This window comes from Leptopilina boulardi, unplaced genomic scaffold (genome assembly GCF_019393585.1).
Source record: "Leptopilina boulardi isolate dan_hultmark-lab unplaced genomic scaffold, ZJU_Lbou_2.1 LbouV2_248, whole genome shotgun sequence".
Classification (NCBI taxonomy): Eukaryota; Metazoa; Arthropoda; class Insecta; order Hymenoptera; family Figitidae; genus Leptopilina; species Leptopilina boulardi.
The window spans coordinates 2566047-2584996 of record NW_026137805.1 but is presented as its reverse complement, the minus strand read 5'-3'; the positions used below and the strand labels follow the sequence as shown (position 1 = coordinate 2584996).

The 18950-nt window shown below is 26.7% G+C and overlaps 3 protein-coding genes across 3 annotated transcripts; all 3 read left to right on the top strand.

Moving 5' to 3' along the window:
• The first annotated feature begins 1050 nt into the window (after positions 1-1050).
• Positions 1051-4121, top strand: LOC127280657 (peroxidase-like). Its single transcript, XM_051303812.1, has 11 exons — positions 1051-1141; positions 1296-1472; positions 1834-2027; positions 2164-2341; positions 2414-2611; positions 2770-2917; positions 3016-3175; positions 3309-3479; positions 3591-3789; positions 3889-3991; positions 4061-4121. The coding sequence occupies exons 1-11, from the start codon at positions 1051-1053 to the stop codon at positions 4119-4121; spliced, it is 1680 nt and encodes a 559-aa protein (XP_051159769.1).
• Positions 4122-4755: 634 nt separating this feature from the next.
• On the top strand, positions 4756-8427 carry LOC127280577 (peroxidase-like). Its single transcript, XM_051303649.1, has 12 exons — positions 4756-4950; positions 5027-5199; positions 5297-5473; positions 5716-5909; positions 6016-6193; positions 6351-6548; positions 6817-6964; positions 7068-7227; positions 7363-7533; positions 7638-7836; positions 7933-8035; positions 8124-8427. Exons 1-12 carry the CDS (start codon positions 4889-4891, stop codon positions 8182-8184), a joined length of 1824 nt encoding a protein of 607 aa, XP_051159606.1. The 5' UTR covers positions 4756-4888; the 3' UTR covers positions 8185-8427.
• A 155-nt stretch (positions 8428-8582) lies between these two features.
• LOC127280656 (peroxidase-like) lies at positions 8583-18299 on the top strand. The gene is made up of 23 exons (XM_051303811.1): positions 8583-8764; positions 9351-9523; positions 9660-9836; positions 9987-10180; positions 10968-11145; positions 11215-11412; positions 11584-11731; positions 11809-11968; positions 12081-12251; positions 12346-12544; positions 12638-12740; positions 12816-12875; positions 14596-14765; positions 14949-15125; positions 15334-15527; positions 15630-15807; positions 16070-16267; positions 16568-16715; positions 16842-17001; positions 17349-17519; positions 17603-17801; positions 17900-18002; positions 18108-18299. The coding sequence occupies exons 1-23, from the start codon at positions 8703-8705 to the stop codon at positions 18166-18168; spliced, it is 3582 nt and encodes a 1193-aa protein (XP_051159768.1). The 5' UTR covers positions 8583-8702; the 3' UTR covers positions 18169-18299.
• The last annotated feature ends 651 nt before the right edge of the window (positions 18300-18950 follow it).

Genomic DNA, 18950 nt, shown 5'->3' with positions numbered 1-18950 from the left:
TATGAAATCTTTTATCTAAAATTTCCTCTTAATAATAAGTTATAATGTATAAACGCACTGAGAAAAAAGGTTTGAGCTGACAACCAAATATTTCATTCAATATATGTGCAACTAAAATTTTTTGGTTGACACAACTAAACTTTAGTTGACAACAACCAAAGTTTGTTTCAGACGACTAAATAAGAAAATGAAAAAGAATTTGGTTGTCTCAACCAAACTTTGGTTGATGTCAACTAAAGTTTAGTTGTGTCAACCAAAAAATTTTAGTTGCACATATATTAAATGAAATATTTGGTTGTCAGCTCAAACCTTTTTTCTCAGTTCGTTGTATAAAAAATTTGTAGAAACTAAATTTTTTTTATATCAAATAAATTTTGAAAAAAAACTTCTTTTTTGGTAAAAATTTGCGCAACATGATATTAATAGAAGTTAATGATTAAAAATGTCAATGTACTTCACTCGAGATAAAAAGATTTAGAAGAATTAAACGATTGATATTTTTATTAACCCTTATCTAGATAACAATTATTTTAATCTAATGATTGATAATAATTTTACATATATAATGGACTTTCCGGAAGCACGAAAAAATTATTTTGTCATTTTGACTCAATGAATAAGTTTTTTTTATTTCTTTTCATCTGCTAAGTAATTTTAAATAATTAATTTAAAAATATACGATATAATTAGCATCTTCAATTACCCCATGGTGTTATTTTAAAAATTTCAATATGGATCACATTTTATTTTTAGTTCTTTCATGTTTAATTATATTTATAAGAGCTCAGTATTCGTAAGTAAATTAAAAAATTCTTTAGCTATACATAAAAATTTAGATTTAATTACAATTTTTTTATAATTTAATTCAAGACTTATATAATGATCATTGTAATTGAATTATAATTTGTATGTTTTATATTATATTGATATAATTCGCTTTTATATATTGTTTTGCTTTGTTTATTTAGTGGTGACAATTCAAATCCATTTTTGGAATCGAAATGTGGTGACATTTTTACGAGGGTATGTAAAAAATCGAAATATCGAACTATGGACGGTTCATGTAACAATAAATTGCATCCTACTTGGGGTATGTCTTTTACGCGATTTGGTCGTCTCGTACCTGCAAATTATGCAGATGGTATGTTTTATTTAACATAAAAAAATTCACTTTTTTTTCTTTCTTTATTATTATTTTGTTTTAATAATAATTCATTTATTAATTAAAAAAATTTGTTTACTATACTTTTTTCCTTATCCTTTTTATATGATAATTATTGTTAAACAAATTTTAGGATATTACGCACCAAGACTAGCAAAAAGTGGTAATACTTTGCCATTAGCTCGTGTTCTCAGTCGCATTTTGAGTCCAGACAAAAAAATAAAAGACAAAAAGCACACAGCATTAGTAATGCAGTGGGCACAAGTTGCAACGCACGATCTCATACAATCGGATTTTCGCGATGATACAGGTTAATTTACTTCAACTATATTTATAAAAAAGAAAAAAATTTTCTCTTACTTGAGCAAAATAAAATAATTATTAGTGTCTAAATTAGCGACGTTTTTATATGATTAAATTCAATTTCTAAAAAAACAATTGCGCGCGCAGAAATAGTGGGAGAACGCGTCTGCCAATCACAACTCGTTTCCCCACTTTTTTCAAGTGGCGCGCGCAAGTGTTCTCAACTTTCACAACAATACTAACAAATGACACTATCTAATTATTTAAAAAAATAATTTCAATCTCAATAAATTTAATTGAAATTTAAAAAAATTGAATTTAATGAACAAAATAAGTTTAATTTTATTTTTTTAAAAATTATTCTCAAGAGGAAACTAATTGCTGTTCGGAGAAAGGAAAATTAGTTCGTGATCCAGCAAAATATCCACTTTGTTATCCTGCTCTTGTACCAAAAGACGATCCTGATTATGCAAAGCTTGGTATTGAATGTTTTAATTTATTTGTACGTAGAAATACGGATGTTGCTCGCGGATGCGCTCCATGTAATGGAGTTCAAAATCAGGTACACTGTAATTTTTAAAGATTCTGCAATTTTATTTTCCTAGTAATTGTATCAAGTTTATAATTTTAAAAAAATTTTTAATTCAAAAAAATTAAATAATTGTATTTCTAAATAAATTATTATATTTCTCTTTTAGTTAACTGCAACTACTGCTTATTTTGATCTTTCGCTTGTATATGGATCATCTGATGAAGAAGCTGCAAGTTTACGAGAATTTAAAGGTGGTAGATTACTGGCAGACATTCGTGGAAATAAAGAATGGCCACCCAATAGTAAGACATGTGTGAAAGAAGCTGAAATTTGTTATAAAACTGGTAAATTTACTTGTTTCTTTTTTTATTAATCAATATATGAATTTAAAAAATACAATACTGCATTAAATTCAGGAGACAGACGAACAAATTTGGGAATTAATTTGGCATTTTTTGGCGTTGCTTTGATGCGACAACATAATCGTATGGCTCAAGAATTATCAAAATTAAATCCTCATTGGGATGATGAGAAACTTTATCAAGAAACGAAAAGAATTTACATTGCTATAAGTCAACATATCACGTATAACGAATTGCTACCAATAATACTGGGTAAAATTAGCGTTTATTTCAGTGCGTTTAAGTTGAGAACCATTGAGCGAGCCGCACGCGAAAAGTGATGTCACGATAGTGTTTCTCAACTCAATTTCAACTGATATATGATCTACTCATTTCGTTTCCTAACATAAATTATTTTTAAAAATTTTCAGGAGTAGAAAATGCTTATCTGGAAAAAATCACATATGACACAACAAGTTATGTAAATGATTACAATTCATCTGTGCATGCAAATGCTTTAGGTGAAGTTTCAGCTGCTGTTTTACGTTCTTTTCATACTCTACTCAGTGCAGACTACAAGTAAATAAGAAAATTAGTTGAATTAATTAACAAACTATTTAATTAAAGTATTTTATTATTGATTCAAAAAAATTAATTTGAGTTCCTAATTTTTTAAGCATGGTGAATGAAAATCGTGACCCACCTCATGGAAAAGCAAATGTCAATAATCTTTTTAATAATCCAACGATCGTTGAAAAAGGTGACAATTATGATTGTGCTATGAGAGGATTAGCCACAAATCCCCAACAAGGAGCTGATCAGTATTATGATAAAATGGTTAAACTAATTTTATAATACATTATTACAATAATTATATAATTAAAAATAGAAAATATTATTAGAATAGAAAATAGTAAAAGTATTGAAGTATATTTTATAGAAATTGGTATAGACTATTAATTTATTACAGTTTACAATCGACTTATATCTGGGGGCAAAAATAGTAATAACTGATGGCCGAGCACTTGATATTCAGAGAGGACGAGATTATGGACTAGGTACTTATAATCAGTACCGAGAATTTTGTGGTTTCCCTCGAGCTGTAAAATGGGAGGATTTCCTAGATTTCATTCCATTTGAAGTAAGGTCTCAAAAATAAAAAAAAAAAAAATTTCATTATGAATTCAAAATATTCTAAATAATTGTTGGCGTAAAAAAATGATTTTTTTTTAATTACTTTTTTTCTATTTAGGATGTGATGGATATGAAGAGTATATACGAGAGTCCGGAAGATGTTGATTTATCAGTGGGAGGCTCTGTGGAAAAACTTGCGACTGGATCATTGGTGGGACCAACATTCCAGTGTATTTTAAATAAACAATATTACAGAGCTAGAGTGGGGGATCGATTTTTCTTTGAAAATGGAAATTGCGGAAATCCTTTCACTTTAGGTGTGCTATTAAACTTTTTTTAATTATTAATAAAAAAAGTAATAAAATTTTTAATTTGATTTACTAAATTAAAAAAAAATTGTAAATAACTTTTTTCAGATCAACTTAATGAAATAAGAAAATACACTATTTCGAGATTTATTTGTGACAATACTGATACAGTATCAATGCAACGTCGTGGATTTGTACAAATTTCAAACGGGTAAATGCGGTTTAAAATTTTTTTTCCATTTATAAACTGAAAATAATGAATTTTTTTCATATTTTACAGAAATCCACTTGTGAGGTGCGAATTGATTCCAAAAATCAATTTATCTCTCTGGAAAGAATGATTTTATCGAACTGTTATTATTTCATCGATTTTTTTCAACAATATAAAATGAAAAATTTTATTCTGTAATTTAAAAAAAATATAATCTTCAATTAAGAATTTTTTAAATTATTAAAATTGTGGGGATTTTTATCGGAAATTTTTTTTTGTTAATGATTATGTATTGTATCAAAATTAAATGTACTATTTTTTTATGAAAAAATAAATTTATTCAAGGACCATATTTTAATGATAATTTTTGCTTCTTTTACCATTTTGACAAATGTTAAATGTTATTGACCGTGACTGGTATTGTAAAATAAATTTGTTAAATAAAAATGTAGTAAATTTGAAATATAAATCCTTAAAATTAAGGTCATTCAAAAAAAAACTTTTCAATATACATTTTGACAAAAAAGCTATTGTCTTCATAAATACAAAAAAAATTTAAATAAATATTTGTGTGATAAGAGTTGAGTTTGATGAATTGTTTTGTTAAGCGATAAATTCTTTATTATAATACCCATATTTATGTATATAACGTACTTTCCGGGAACAAAAAATTTTTTTTTCTCATTCTTACTTTGTGAAAAAGTATTTTTCACTATTTTCTTCTTGTCTGAAGTATTTTCTCAAGAGGAAAACAAACAATTTTTTAAAAAAAAATTAATTAATTTTTAATTTTTTTTTATTCATTTTTAAAACAAAAAAAAAAATTTTTAAATATTCATAATTTAATTATATTATACATAAATAAGCAAATAAATATTTCTTAATTAAATCTTCACTATGGGACACATTTTAATTTTCGGTTTTTCATGTTTAATTGTTCTAGTAAAAGCTCAATATTCGTAAGTAAATTAAAAAAAATTTAATTTAATTTTAATTAAATATTTAATATTAATTACAATTATTTTTATCCTTTAGTAGTGATTTTACAAATCCATTTTTGGAATCAAAATGTGGTGATATTTTTACGAGGGTATGCAAAAAATCGAAATATCGAACAATGGATGGCTCGTGCAATAATAAATTGCATCCCACTTGGGGTATGTCATTTACACGATTTGAGCGTCTCGTACCTGCAAATTATGCAGATGGTACGTATATTTTTACATCGAAAGATATTTTGTTATCAAACATACCTAAATTAATGTAAAAAATTAATACTTTTTTATATAATTAAACAAATTTTAGGATATTATGCACCTAGACTTGCAAAAAGTGGCAAAACATTGCCATTGGCTAGTATTCTCAGTCGTGTTTTGAGTCCTGACAAAAAAATAATTGACAAAAAACATACAGCATTACTCAGGCAATGGGCACAAATTTCAACGCACGATATTGTTTTATCGGATTTTCGCAAAGATACTCGTAAGTCAAATTTTGGCGCCCTTTTAATTCTATGGTCATTGGATGTTTCAGATTTAAAAAATTATTGCGCGCGCAGGAGGAGTGGGGGTAAGAAACAACCAATAGATGTCGTTCCCCCACTCATTTCCTGTGGCGCGCGCAAGTGTTCTCAACTTACACCTCAACCATTGAACATTAAACGAATAAAAATTTTAGAAATTAAAAAAATACGTTTTTATGAAAAAAAATAATTATTTTTCTAGCGGAGACAAATTGCTGCTCTGAGGAAGGAAAATTAGTTCGTGATCCCGCAAAATATCCACTTTGTTATCCTGTTATTGTGCCAAAGAACGATCCCGATCACGGAAAAAATTGTATCGAATGTTATAATGTATTTGTTCGTAGAAATACGGATGTTGATCGCGGATGCACTCCCGGTAATGGAGTTCAAAATCAGGTACACTTTAATTTTCACAGGATTTCGGTAACTTTACCAAAGTCTTATCGACACGAAAAGGAATTAAAAAGTCGTTTTTTTCTTTCATTTAACTTTTTTTATATAGTTATCAGTGACTACTTCTTACTTTGATCTTTCACTAATGTATGGAAGAACGGATAAAGAAGCTGCCAATTTACGTGAATTTAGAAGCGGTAGATTATTGGCGGATATTCGTGGGAATCAAGAATGCCCACCACATGCTGATACTTGTGTTAAGGAAGCGGAAATTTGCTATAGAAATGGTAAGTTTAAATCACGGTTTTTTTTATTTAGTGTGAAAAAAAATCATCATTTGAAGTTGTTTCGAAAAAGTTTATCACTGCCATACCACTTGGAAATTTAATTTTTTTATATTTATTATTAATTAATAATAAATAATAAAAAAATGATTAATTTCAGGAGACTTAAGGACAAATTTAGGAATACAATTGGCATTTTTCGCTGTTGCTTTACTACGACAACATAATCGTATGGCTAAAGAATTATCAAACTTAAATCCTCACTGGGATGACGAGAAACTTTATCAAGAAACGAGAAGAATTTACATTTCAATTAGTCAACATATCACATATAACGAATTGTTGCCAATTGTACTAGGTAAACTATGACTAAATCTTTTAGAATTTTTCTTCTAAATAACTATTTAAAATATATAAAAAATCTCAATTTAATACATTAACAATACGAGTTATTATTATTTTTCGTGCGAACTAATATTTAAGTTGAGAACCGATGCGCGCATCGCACGAAAATATGTAGCAGTGATGTCACGTCAGTGTTTCTCAACTCAATCTAAGATTAACGAATCACCTGAGTAAACGCTAATTAGCAAATTAATTTTTCAATTATTTTAAAAATTTTTCAGGAGTAGAAAATTCGTATCGTAAAAAAATCACTTACAACACAGCAAATTATGTAAATGATTACGATCCTTCTGTGCATGTAAGTTCTTTAAGTGAAGTTTCAGCTGCTGTTTTGCGCTCTTTTCACACTCTGCAGAGTGCAGATTACAAGTAAATGATTAATTAATTAATTAACAACCAAAATAATGTATTTGACAATATTTGTTTATATCTTTAAAGTAAATAAATGTACTCAGGTTATTTAATTATTTAGCATGGTAAATGAAAATCGCGACCCACCTCACGGAAAAGCATATGTGAATAAACTTTATAACAATCCAACAATTGTTGAAAAGGATGACAATTACGACTGTGTAATGAGAGGAATGGCCACACAGCCACAACAAGGGGCTGATCAATATTATGATAAAATGGTTAAACTACTTTTAATTATTTATTATTTAAATAATCATATAAATAATAATTAATTTTCAACAATTAATTCAATTATTTTATCCCTAGTTAATTAAAATTTCGGTTGTATTATTTAAAAAATTAAATTATTACAGTTTACTGTCGATTTGTACCTTGGGGCAAAAGTAGTAAGAACTGATGGTCGCGCAATTGATATTCAGAGAGGACGAGATTATGGACTGGGCACTTACAATCAATATCGTGAATTTTGTGGCTTCCCTCGAGCTGTAAAATGGGAAGATTTCTCAGATTTCATTCCATTTAAAGTAAATAGATTTAAAAATGTTCTATTCTTCTTTTGTGAAATTAAATGTTTGTTGAAACAATAATTTTTACAGATAAATTTTTTATTTACTATTTTTTGATTTAGGATGTTATGGATATGAAAAGTATTTACGAGAGTCCGGATGATGTTGATTTAACAGTGGGAGGTTCTGTGGAGGAACTTGCTCCTGGATCATTAGTGGGACCAACATTCCAGTGCATTTTAAATGAACAATATTACAGAGCTAGAGTAGGGGATCGATTTTTCTTTGAAAATGGAAATTGCGGAAATCCTTTCACTTTAGGTGTGCTATTAAAATTTTTTTAATTGATAATAAAAAAGTGATAAAATTTTGAATTTGATTTACTAAATTAAAAAAAATGTAAATAAATTTTTTCAGATCAACTTAATGAAATACGAAAATACACTATTTCGAGGTTTATTTGTGATAACACTGATACAGTATCAATGCAACGTCGTGGATTTGTACAAATTTCAAAAAAGTATGATTTTAAAAAATTTCATTTCTGAATCTTTTATTTCAAAAGTTTATAAATTGAAATTATTGAATTTTTTTTTCATTTTTTACAGAAATCCGCTTGTGAGGTGCGAAACGATTCCCAAAATTAATTTATCTCTCTGGAAAGAATAAGTCATTTGTAGTATTATTACTAATTCATCTAATTTCTATGACAAATCTATTGTTAATATTTTTTTTAATTGAAGTCTTTTTATCTGAAATGATTTAAACCCATTATTGAAAAAAATTGTAAGATTAGAATTATCAAACAAAAAAATTTTTAAATAAAATTTTTACAATTGGGCAGAATATTGTGTAACGTTTATAGCGTTGAGAAAGTCAGGATTAAATTTTAAGGATTTTTATCATTGAAGACATACAGATGTAGCAATTTTGTTTTAAAAAAGATTTTCTTATCTCAATAAAGTTTATTGAAATCTGGTTTAAAGAAGAATTATAATTACACATGCATATATATATACTGAATTTCTCATAACGAAAATCGTAGTTCTCTCACATGAAGTGAAAAATTTATTTTGTGTCACTGTTACAAAAAAAAATTTTCTTTAAAAGAATAAAAAAAAAATTAAATTAAAAATCACTAATTATTAAAAATTTAATTAATAAATGTAATTTATATAATTTTCAACATGGACCATATTTTAACGATAATTCTTACATTTTTCGTCATTTTTGCAAATGCTCAAAATTCGTGAGTAAAAATATTAACAATAATTGTTTTTCTAAATTTCAACAGTGTAATTGTCATTTTCATAGAAATGCGAAGAAAATTAAAAATAGCCATTTGTGTGGTAAACAGAATTGAGTATAGTTATTTGGATAAGTGATAAATTTTATTATTATAAAAAACATATAAATGTATAACAGACTTTCCGCGTATAAAAACCTTTTTTTATAATTTCTAACTCTATGAAAATGTTTTTTTCATATTTCTTTTCTTCATGTCAAACAAAAATGTGTTAAATTTATTTAAAATAATAAAAATAAAAGAATTCGCAATTAATTATCTGATGTTATTTTTAAATTTTCAATATGGATTATATTTTAATCTTAATTCTTTCATGTTTAATTATATTTATAAAAACTCATTCTTCGTAAGTAGATTATACATTTTTTTCAGCGCATAAAGATTAATATGAAATTAATAATTTTTTTAAAATTAATATGTTTTTGTACAATTGAAATTTTTTAAATTTATTTATTTTTTATTCTTTTCATATAAGTATTATTATTTAAATTATAATTGTAATTAAATTTTTATTAATTAATTAATTCAGTGATGATCCTTCAAATCCATTTTCGGAATCAAAATGTGGTGACACTTTTACGAGGGTATGTAAAAATTTGAAATATCGAACTATGGATGGTTCATGTAATAATAAATTGCAACCAACTTGGGGTATGTCTTTTACACGATTTGGTCGTCTCGTTCCTGCAAATTATGCAGATGGTATGTTTTTTAATTTAACATTAAAAATTGAAATCAAAATTACAGTATAAATAAAATTTTAATTACTGTTTTACTATTTCAACATCCTTTAAAATATTGTTTTTTAATACAATTATATTGTTGAATAAAATTCTAGGATATTATGCACCTAGACTTGCAAAAAGTGGCGAAACTTTACCACTGGCTCGCGATCTCAGTCGCGTTTTGAGCCCAGATAAAAAAATAATTGACAAAAAATATACTGCATTAGTCATGCAATGGGCTCAAGTTGCAGCGCACGATATTATTTTATCTGATTTTCGCAAATCTACCTGTAAGTCAAAATCTGTTTTTATTTGCAAAAAAAACAATCTTTGAAATAATTAATTGCGGATTTAATTTTTTATCTACTTGCTTCAAAATAAAAAAAATTGCTAAAAATAGAACGCAGAAAATAAATTTTTGAAAAACTATTTTTTTCAAGCGGAAAATAATTGCTGCTCGGAGAAAGGAAAATTAATTCGTGATCCCGCAAAGTATCCACTTTGTTATCCCGTTCTTGTACCAAAGGACGATCCCGATTATGGAAAGAGTGGTATCGAATGTTTTAACTTATTTGTTCGCAGTAATACCGATGTTGCACGCGGATGTGCTCCACGTGATGGAGTTCAAAATCAGGTAAACGACATTTAGATCGGTGAAGTTCACATCGTTTACGATCGAAATTTTGAATTAAAAGTGTAGAAAAAAATTAACACCCAAATACAAGTAGGGGAATCCACCTGTACGGCGACCCCTAAGATAAAAAAAATTCCAAAAAAATTTAATTTTTCTTAGACAAACAATTTTATTTCAAATTCTTGCACAAAATGCTGATAAAAGTGTAGATAAAAATTGACATCCAAATACAAGTAGGGGAAACACCCCTACGGCCATCCATAAAATAGAAAAAATTCCAAAAAAATTCAATTTTTCCTGGAGAAACAATTTAATTTCAAATTTTTGCACAAAACGCTGGTAAAAGTGTAGAAAAAAATTAATACCTCGATACAATTTAGAATAAAAAAGTCTGTCTAATAAAAATTAAATTTTTTTGAAAATTTTTGCATGATAGGAGTTGCCTTAAGGGTGGTAATATTGGTCCTCCCCTACTTGTATCGTGGTGTCAATTTTTTTTCTACACTTTTAGTGTATTCAAATGAATTTGGAGTTGAACTTAATTTTTTTTGTTAAGTATAATGTTTTGTTGAAGTTTTTTGTAATTTTTTGTTGTGTTTATGCAGTATCTTGGTTTTTAAAATTTCGATGATCGTAATTGATGTGAACTTCACCGATCTCGACATTTTTAGAAGGAAGTTAGTAATTTTACTATGATTAAGCTTTAATAATAATTTAAAATCCTTTTCTACTGAAACACAAGAATAAAAAATTTGTTTTATTTTTAATAATTTGTTTTCCTTTACAGTTAGCACTGACTACTTCTTACTTTGATCTTTCACTTGTTTATGGATCAACGGATAAAGAAGCTGCAAGTTTACGTGAATTTAGAGGCGGTAGATTATTGGCAGACGTTCGTAAAAATCAAGAATGGCCACCACATAGTGATACTTGTGCTAAGGAAGCGGAAGTTTGCTATAGAACGGGTAATTATTTTTTTTCCCCTTAATATTAAAAAAAAATCATCATTTTTTGGCATTAATTCCTAAATACAGGTGACGTAAGGACAAATCAAGGTATTCAATTGGCAATTTTTGTCGTTGCTTTATTCCGACAACATAATCTTATGGCTGGGAAATTAGCGAAATTAAATCCTCACTGGAATGACGAGAGACTTTATCAAGAAACGCGAAGAATTTATATTGCCATTAGTCAACATATCACGTATAACGAATTGTTACCAATAATCTTAGGTACATTTTATATAATATTTTTTTTAAAGAAAAATTGAGAACCGTTGCGCTCGCAAAATAAGTTGTGATGTCACGCCAGTGTTTCTCAACTTAAACGCGCAGAATAATAGATTTTTTTAAATGAACGAATCGATTTTTCAATTGTTTTAATTATTTAAAATTTTTTTTCAGGTGTAGAAAATTCATATCGTGAAAAAATCACTTACAATACCGCAAATTATGTAAATGATTACAATTTATCTGTGGATGTTAGCACTTTAGTTGAAGTTGTCTCTGCAGTTATGCGCTCTTTTCACACATTGCTCAGTGCAAATTTCAAGTAAATTGAAAAATCAATTAATTAACAATTTAAATATATTATTTTAGTAATAAAATTTTATTTTTTTGAATTAATAGCATGGTGAATGAAAATCGCGACCCACCTCATGGAAAAGCAAACGTGAATAATCTTTTTAACAATCCCACAATTATTGAGAAGGGCGACAATTATGATTGTCTAATGAGAGGATTAGCCTCACAACCGCAAGAAGGGGCTGATCAATATTATGATAAAATGGTTAAAACAATATTTTTAATTAATTTATTATGATTTATAATAAATAATAATTGTTAATAATCATTTAATAATTTACAGAACTCTTTCCAATAATAAAGTTTATTTATTGCAGTTTACTGTCGACTTATTTCTTGGGGTGACTAAAGTAAAAACCGATGGACGGGCAGTAGATATTCAGAGAGGACGAGATTATGGACTTGGCACTTACAATAAATATCGTGAATTTTGTGGCTTCCCTCGGGCTGTAAAATGGGAAGATTTCTTAGATTTTATTCCCCTTGATGTAAAAATATTTAAAAATTTTATCGAGTCTATTTTTTAAACGAAACTTTGTACTATTTGAAAGAAATTTTTTAAAATATTCTTTTTCAATTTAGGATGTTATTGATATGATCACTCTTTATGACAGTCCGGATGATGTTGATTTAACAGTAGGAGGTTCTTTAGAAAAACTTGTTCCTGGATCATTGGTGGGACCAACTTTCCAATGTATATTGAATATACAATTTTATAGAGCTAGAGTGGGTGATCGATTTTTCTTCGAAAATGGAAATAGTGGACATCCTTTTACTTTAGGTGTGTTAACTTTTTTTAATTGATAATAAAAGATTAATAAATTTTTTAATTTAATTTACTAAATTAAAAACAATTGCAAATAACTTTTTTCAGATCAACTTAATGAAATTCGAAAATTCTCTATCTCGAGGATGATTTGCGACAATACTGATACTAAATCAATACAGCGTCGGGGATTCGAACAAATTTCAAAAGTGTAAGAATGCTTTTAAAAATATTTCTTTTGATTGCAAAATATTTGTAAATTAAAAATACTGATTTTTCTTTACAGAAATCCACTTGTAAGTTGTCAATCAATTCCAAATATCGATTTATCTCTTTGGAAAGAATGGTAAAATTAAATTATCAACAACGTTTGTAATTATTATTTGATAATTTTATATTAAGCAATATATTTATTACGTAATTAATTTATTTTACTGTTACTAAATATTTCATAAATAAATTTACTATTTATTTAATCATTAAATATTAAATTAACAGACTGGCATAACTTTTCTTTCATAAAACCTCTCTTTCCTTCATACAAAATTTCTCAAAAATATGCCTTCTACTGCTAACCCGATTGCCCGCTTGATTGAGACTATATTCTCGGCGAACCGTATTTTATACTCGGCTCCATACGAAAGTGGGGATGCACACTCGCCATTGGCTGTCAGCGAATAGGACTCGCGCCAAGCCATGCGCGTAAATGTTGCGCAAACGCTTCAACATTTCTTTTGTAGATGTCGATTAAATTTTTAGGTAATAAATTTTTTTTTATTAAACATTGAGAAATAGTGCAATGGAGGGGGACCTTATTCGGAACTGCACCCTTAATTAATTAATAAAAAGCTCACTCCCGAAGCTAACTTATAAAAATTAAAATTGAGGCAATTTTAGGAAACACGTGGTATGACGACAAGCTCCGACAGGCTTACGAGAACGTGACGCGCGAAAATAATTTTCCATTAATTTTCTTGACCTACGTTACGTTTTGTCAGAGTGGGGGTAAGGAATCTCTCTTTCTCCCCCCCTTATATATCTATTTCGATATTGTAAATTCTATGTAATTTTAATTTAAATATAAATTAATATATAAATAAAATACAAATAAATATTTTGCAATAACTAATTGTAAGAATATTTTATTATATATATATTCATTGTATACATTTAAAAATATAACCATTTTAAATAAATTGAAATTAAATAAAATTTATTAAATTAAAATTAATAGGTATAATTGAATATTTTTTTAAAATAAATTTCAAACTAATAGTAAAATTAATAAAAATAATAATAATTCTTAATCATTAAATTACATTTATTAATATAATTAATTTTTTTTAAATTTCATTCTTATTGTTTGACAGAGTAAATTTAAAAAAGGACAAATAAAAGTAAACAAAATTTTTCATTTTTAAAATATGCAAATCATGGTTTTTTTCCAAATTGCATTATAAATCAGGATTAAATTTAAAGGTTTTTTTTATTTTTAAATCAAGATATAAAGATTTAAAAAGATTTATTTCCATTGTCAAATTAAAATCCTTATCTTAAGCAAAGACTATTTTCATCTGATAAATTTTTACACATTTATATAGCGGATTTTCTCCCAAAAAAATAATCTTTAGTCATTTTGAAGAGAGTTAAAAATAAATTATTTTGTTATCTTCTTTACTGTGTGATTTTTTTTTTAAAAAAAGCCTAAAATTTTATTATAAATAGGGAAAAAATACTACAATATAAGGAATTTAAATAATTTAATTTAAATGAATAAATAATTTTTTAAAACATTTTGTTAAGATGGAACTTATTTTTATTTTAATTCTGTCATCTTTAACAATTTTTACAAAAGCTACAGAGTCGGATGTGTTCCCGTGAGAAACTTTTATATTTTTAAACACAGCTTGTTAGTGTCTAGAAAATAATAATAAATAAATAAAAAATAAATAAATTATAACTTCTTAAAGAACGACGCTATTCCGAAATTTTATTTTTTATTAAATTTGTTCATTATTGTCATTATCCAAGTAGAATTAATATTTTTAAAAAATCTGATCTTTCAGTGATCCTTCAAATCCATTTTCGGAATCAAAATGTGGCGACAGTTTTAATAGAGAATGCAAAAAATCAAAATATAGAACCGCAGATGGCTCTTGTAACAATAAATTACATCCCACTTGGGGAATGACATTCACTCGTTATGCTCGTCTCGTACCTGCTAATTACAATGATGGTAAAAACTTTTTTTTTATATTTGATTTTTAATTATTAATCAGTATATTTTATTTTTTTTTTAAATTTATTAAAGTATTTTTTTATAAAAATATAATTTTATAATTATTAAATTGTATCATACATATACACAATAATTAGATTGTAATAAAAATAATGTTATTTATAAAAAAAAGTTTTTTAGGATATTATTCACCCAGACGGAGTAAAAGTGGTAAAACTTTACCTTTGGCTCGAATTCTTAGTTATGTATTCAGTCCGGATAAAAAAATAGTGGACAAAAAATATAGTTCATTAGCAACACAGTGGACACAAATTTTAACACACGATATTGTTTTATCTGACAATCGTGAAAATACAAGTAATTTTTTTTTCTTGAAAATTTCAATAATTTTTTTAAGTCTTATATTTTTGTTTTAATAAAAATAATTTAAATTTTTTTTATTTTTTAAATAATTTTAAGGATTTAAAAAATATTTCATAAAATTGTTTAATTATAACAAATATTTATTCAATAATTTGTTTTTTAATTTTTTATTAATAAAACAATTTATTTATTAAATAATTAGCGGATACAAATTGTTGTTCGGACAATGGTAAATTAGTTCGTAATCCTGCAAAGTATCCACTTTGTTATCCGGCGTTATTACCAAAAGATGACGTTGATTTTGGATGGAGTGGAATAGAGTGTTTCAATTCATTTATTCGTAAACATACTGATGTTGATCGTGGATGTGGTCCACGTGATGGGGTCCACAATCAGGTATACATTAGGAACATTTTTTTTTTATTTTTTCTTTAAATTAATTTTTTTTTATTCTAAAAAAATGTCGCTTATTAATAAAATTATGTTTTTTATTTCCAGTTGGTAATTACCACTCATTTCCTCGATCTTTCAGGAGTTTATGGATCTACTGATAAAGAGGCTGCTAGTTTACGAGAATTTAACGGCGGTAGATTATTGACTGAAACACGAAAAAATAAAAAATGGCCACCCAAGGAAAATACTTGCCTTCAGAGCGCAAAAGTTTGTTACAAAACTGGTAAAAAAAGATATTATGGTTTTTTTTAAATCTAAGAAATTTAAAGTATCCTCGAATACAACATTCGCTGATTTCGCAAGCGGGCAGCATTTTTTTTTAAATTATTAAAATAGGATAGTTATTAAATTTTTGTTAATAATTTTCAAAATTGTTTTAGACATTTCATGCAAGAAAAATAATAAAATTTTGAGATAAAAAAAGTTTTTCAAATATTTATAAAAAAAGAAAAATTAATAATAAAAAAAATATTTTTAAATTGTAGGTGATCAAAGAGCAAATCTCGGTGTATCGTTGGCATTTTTCTCAGTTATTTTAGTAAGGGAGCATAATCGAATTGCCAACGAATTATCACAATTAAATCATCACTGGGATGACGAAAAACTTTATCAAGAGACCAGAAGAATTTTTATCGCTGTAGAACAACATATCTCGTATTATGAATGGATACCAATATTTTTAGGTACAAAACACAAAAAATTACAAACTAATTAATTTATTACAATTAAATTTATTTTTAATTAATTAAATTGAATTATTAATTAATTATATTAATTAATTGTAAATTGAGCAAGTTGAGAACACTTCGCGCGACGCAGGTGAGGAGGGGATATGCCAGCGCTGATTGGCAGTCACGTTCTCCCACTTGAGTGCTTACAGTGATTCTGAACTTAACCGACGAAACAATTCACTATGCCAATTTCAATTTGAATTCTAATGAAAAAATATGAATGATAATCTTACTAACAAATTATTATTTTAGGTGTAAAGCATTCTCAATTTTATCGGCTAATTTATAATACAACTGGATATGTAAATGATTATGATCCATCTATAAATCCAAGTAGTATTAATGAAGGTGTCGCTTCAGTGCTTCGTTCATTTCACACACTACTTTCCGGAGAGTTAAGGTGAAATAAAAAATAATAATTTAGTAACTATATGAAATTAATAATTAAATTAAGACGATAATAATTAAAATTTGATAGGTATAAACACTAATTATTTTTCATAAAAATAATTTGATTTTGTTCTAGCTTAATGAATGAAAATCGCGATCCACCTTATGCATCAGCAAATATAAATGATAACTTTAATAATCCGAGCCTTATTGAAATAAATGATAACTATAATTCACTAATTAGAGGATTAGCAACACAACATCAGGAAGCTTATGATCAATATTATAATGAGGAGGTATAAACCTATTCTGTTTATATTCTTATTTTTCTCATACATTGGATCCGTACTAGCGTTGTTACTTTTTGATAAGTTTCGCATACTGCGCGCGCAAACTGAAAAGGTGGGGATAGCGCTTGAAGACCAATCACTGCGTTCTCTCCCACTCTTTTCGTGCGGCGCGCGCACACTGTTCTCAGCTTTCGCGTTAAAAAACAAATCTAGAATGACGCTAGCATGAAATTTGTTATAAATGGAAAATATTACGTTCGTTAATATTTTCAAAGTTGTTTAAAAACACTTATGGAAAATTCTTTTAAATTATTATATATTTAATTACAATTTTTGTAATTAATTTGTTTAAGATGACAGTTTATGTGAATCTTGGTCCGGGAATAGTTCGATCCGATTCTCGTGCTCTTGATATTCATCGAGGTCGAGATCACGGTCTCGGAACTTACAATCAATATCGAAAATATTGTGGTTTTCCTGAAGCCAAAAATTGGGAAGATTTCTTGGATTTCATTTCCATTGAGGTAAAGACACAATAACTATTTTGGTAAAAATAAAAAATTTCTTCATAAAAAACATGTTTTGAAATAATTTTTTTCAAAATTAGAATGTAAAAGATTTAAAGAGTACTTACGAATCGCCGGATGACGTTGATTTGTCAGTTGGAGCTAGTTTGGAAAGGTCAGAACTGGGATCTTTGATTGGACCCACATTTAAATGTATATTAACGGCAGAATTGTATCGAAAAAGAGTGGGTGATAGATTTTTCTACGAAAACGGAAAAAGTGGTTTTCCATTTACCCTGGGTTCGTTACACTTTTATCAATTTGTATTAAAATTATAAAAATTATTTATTTTTATTACCTGAAGTGAATTATGTAAAAAAAATTATGTATTTTTTCAGAACAATTGAATGAAATTCGCAAAGCAACTGTTTCGAGATTACTTTGCGATAATAGTGACATACAGTCAATTCAACGTCGCGGAATGGAAGTAATTTCAAAAAAGTAAGAAAATTTATAAAATAATTTTCATTTATCAATTATTTTCTTTTTCTATTAAATACGATTGACAATTTGAAAAATTAAATAATATTTTTCCCCTTTTTTCAGAAATCCTCTCGTGGGTTGTAAATCTATTCCAAAAATAGATTTATCTCTCTGGAAGGAATAATTTGTTTTTTTAATTTTTGTTATTTAGTTTTTACTTTTTTCTTTATTGTTAAGTATATTTTGTACCAAAGGGTTTCAAACACGTAGAACCTCAAATAAATAATAAATAAATAGTGAAAAAAAATTGTTATATTTATAGTATTTAAATTTTACAACACAATTAAAATTTCAATATTTTATATATGAAAAACAAATTTTTTTTATAAAGATGCAAATTCAATGTTTCTTCACGTTTCTGTTTAATTCTAAGTCACGATCTTGTACTAGATACTACCTCATAGAAAATTGCATTTTAAAAAAATATTTCATCCATAAACAAAGAACAGGAATTATTTTCAAATTTCTCTACAATCAACAATTTTTTTTCCCCATCAATTCAGACAAAACAAGAAAATTATGTAAATAAAATAAATGTAAGTAAATATAAAAAATATTTCTAACATTCATCAATTGCAATATACATATGATGTTAAAATAACAAAATGGAAACAAATATTTATTTTTTTCTCAGAGAAATTCAAACAAATGCAATTGTTTTATGTAAATTAAGTTTACGTGAATTTTACTTTTCTTTCTCAAATAACGCGAGGAATGTTTTTTTTGCATTGAAAACATGTGGATTGAGAATAAATTTGAAAGACAATTGATATTCAGTACTAGAAATAAATCATTGGATTTCGTGATGTGACGCACACATATATATTTGACAATAATTTACTCTTATCAATTTTATATATTTTAAATTGGAAAATTTTTTTTTTTAATTAAAAACACTATATAACG

Coding starts and splice junctions, on each gene's coding strand:
- LOC127280657 (XM_051303812.1), top strand. CDS start 1,051: ATGGACGGTTCATGTAACAATAAATTGCATCCTACTTGGGGTATGTCT. Junction 1,473..1,833: donor GGATTTTCGCGATGATACAG/GTTAATTTACTT, acceptor ATTATTCTCAAG/AGGAAACTAATTGCTGTTCG. Junction 3,176..3,308: donor ATCAGTATTATGATAAAATG/GTTAAACTAATT, acceptor AATTTATTACAG/TTTACAATCGACTTATATCT.
- LOC127280577 (XM_051303649.1), top strand. CDS start 4,889: ATGGGACACATTTTAATTTTCGGTTTTTCATGTTTAATTGTTCTAGTA. Junction 7,228..7,362: donor ATCAATATTATGATAAAATG/GTTAAACTACTT, acceptor AAATTATTACAG/TTTACTGTCGATTTGTACCT. Junction 8,036..8,123: donor TTTGTACAAATTTCAAAAAA/GTATGATTTTAA, acceptor CATTTTTTACAG/AAATCCGCTTGTGAGGTGCG.
- LOC127280656 (XM_051303811.1), top strand. CDS start 8,703: ATGGACCATATTTTAACGATAATTCTTACATTTTTCGTCATTTTTGCA. Junction 12,545..12,637: donor TGGACATCCTTTTACTTTAG/GTGTGTTAACTT, acceptor AACTTTTTTCAG/ATCAACTTAATGAAATTCGA. Junction 16,716..16,841: donor CTACTTTCCGGAGAGTTAAG/GTGAAATAAAAA, acceptor ATTTTGTTCTAG/CTTAATGAATGAAAATCGCG.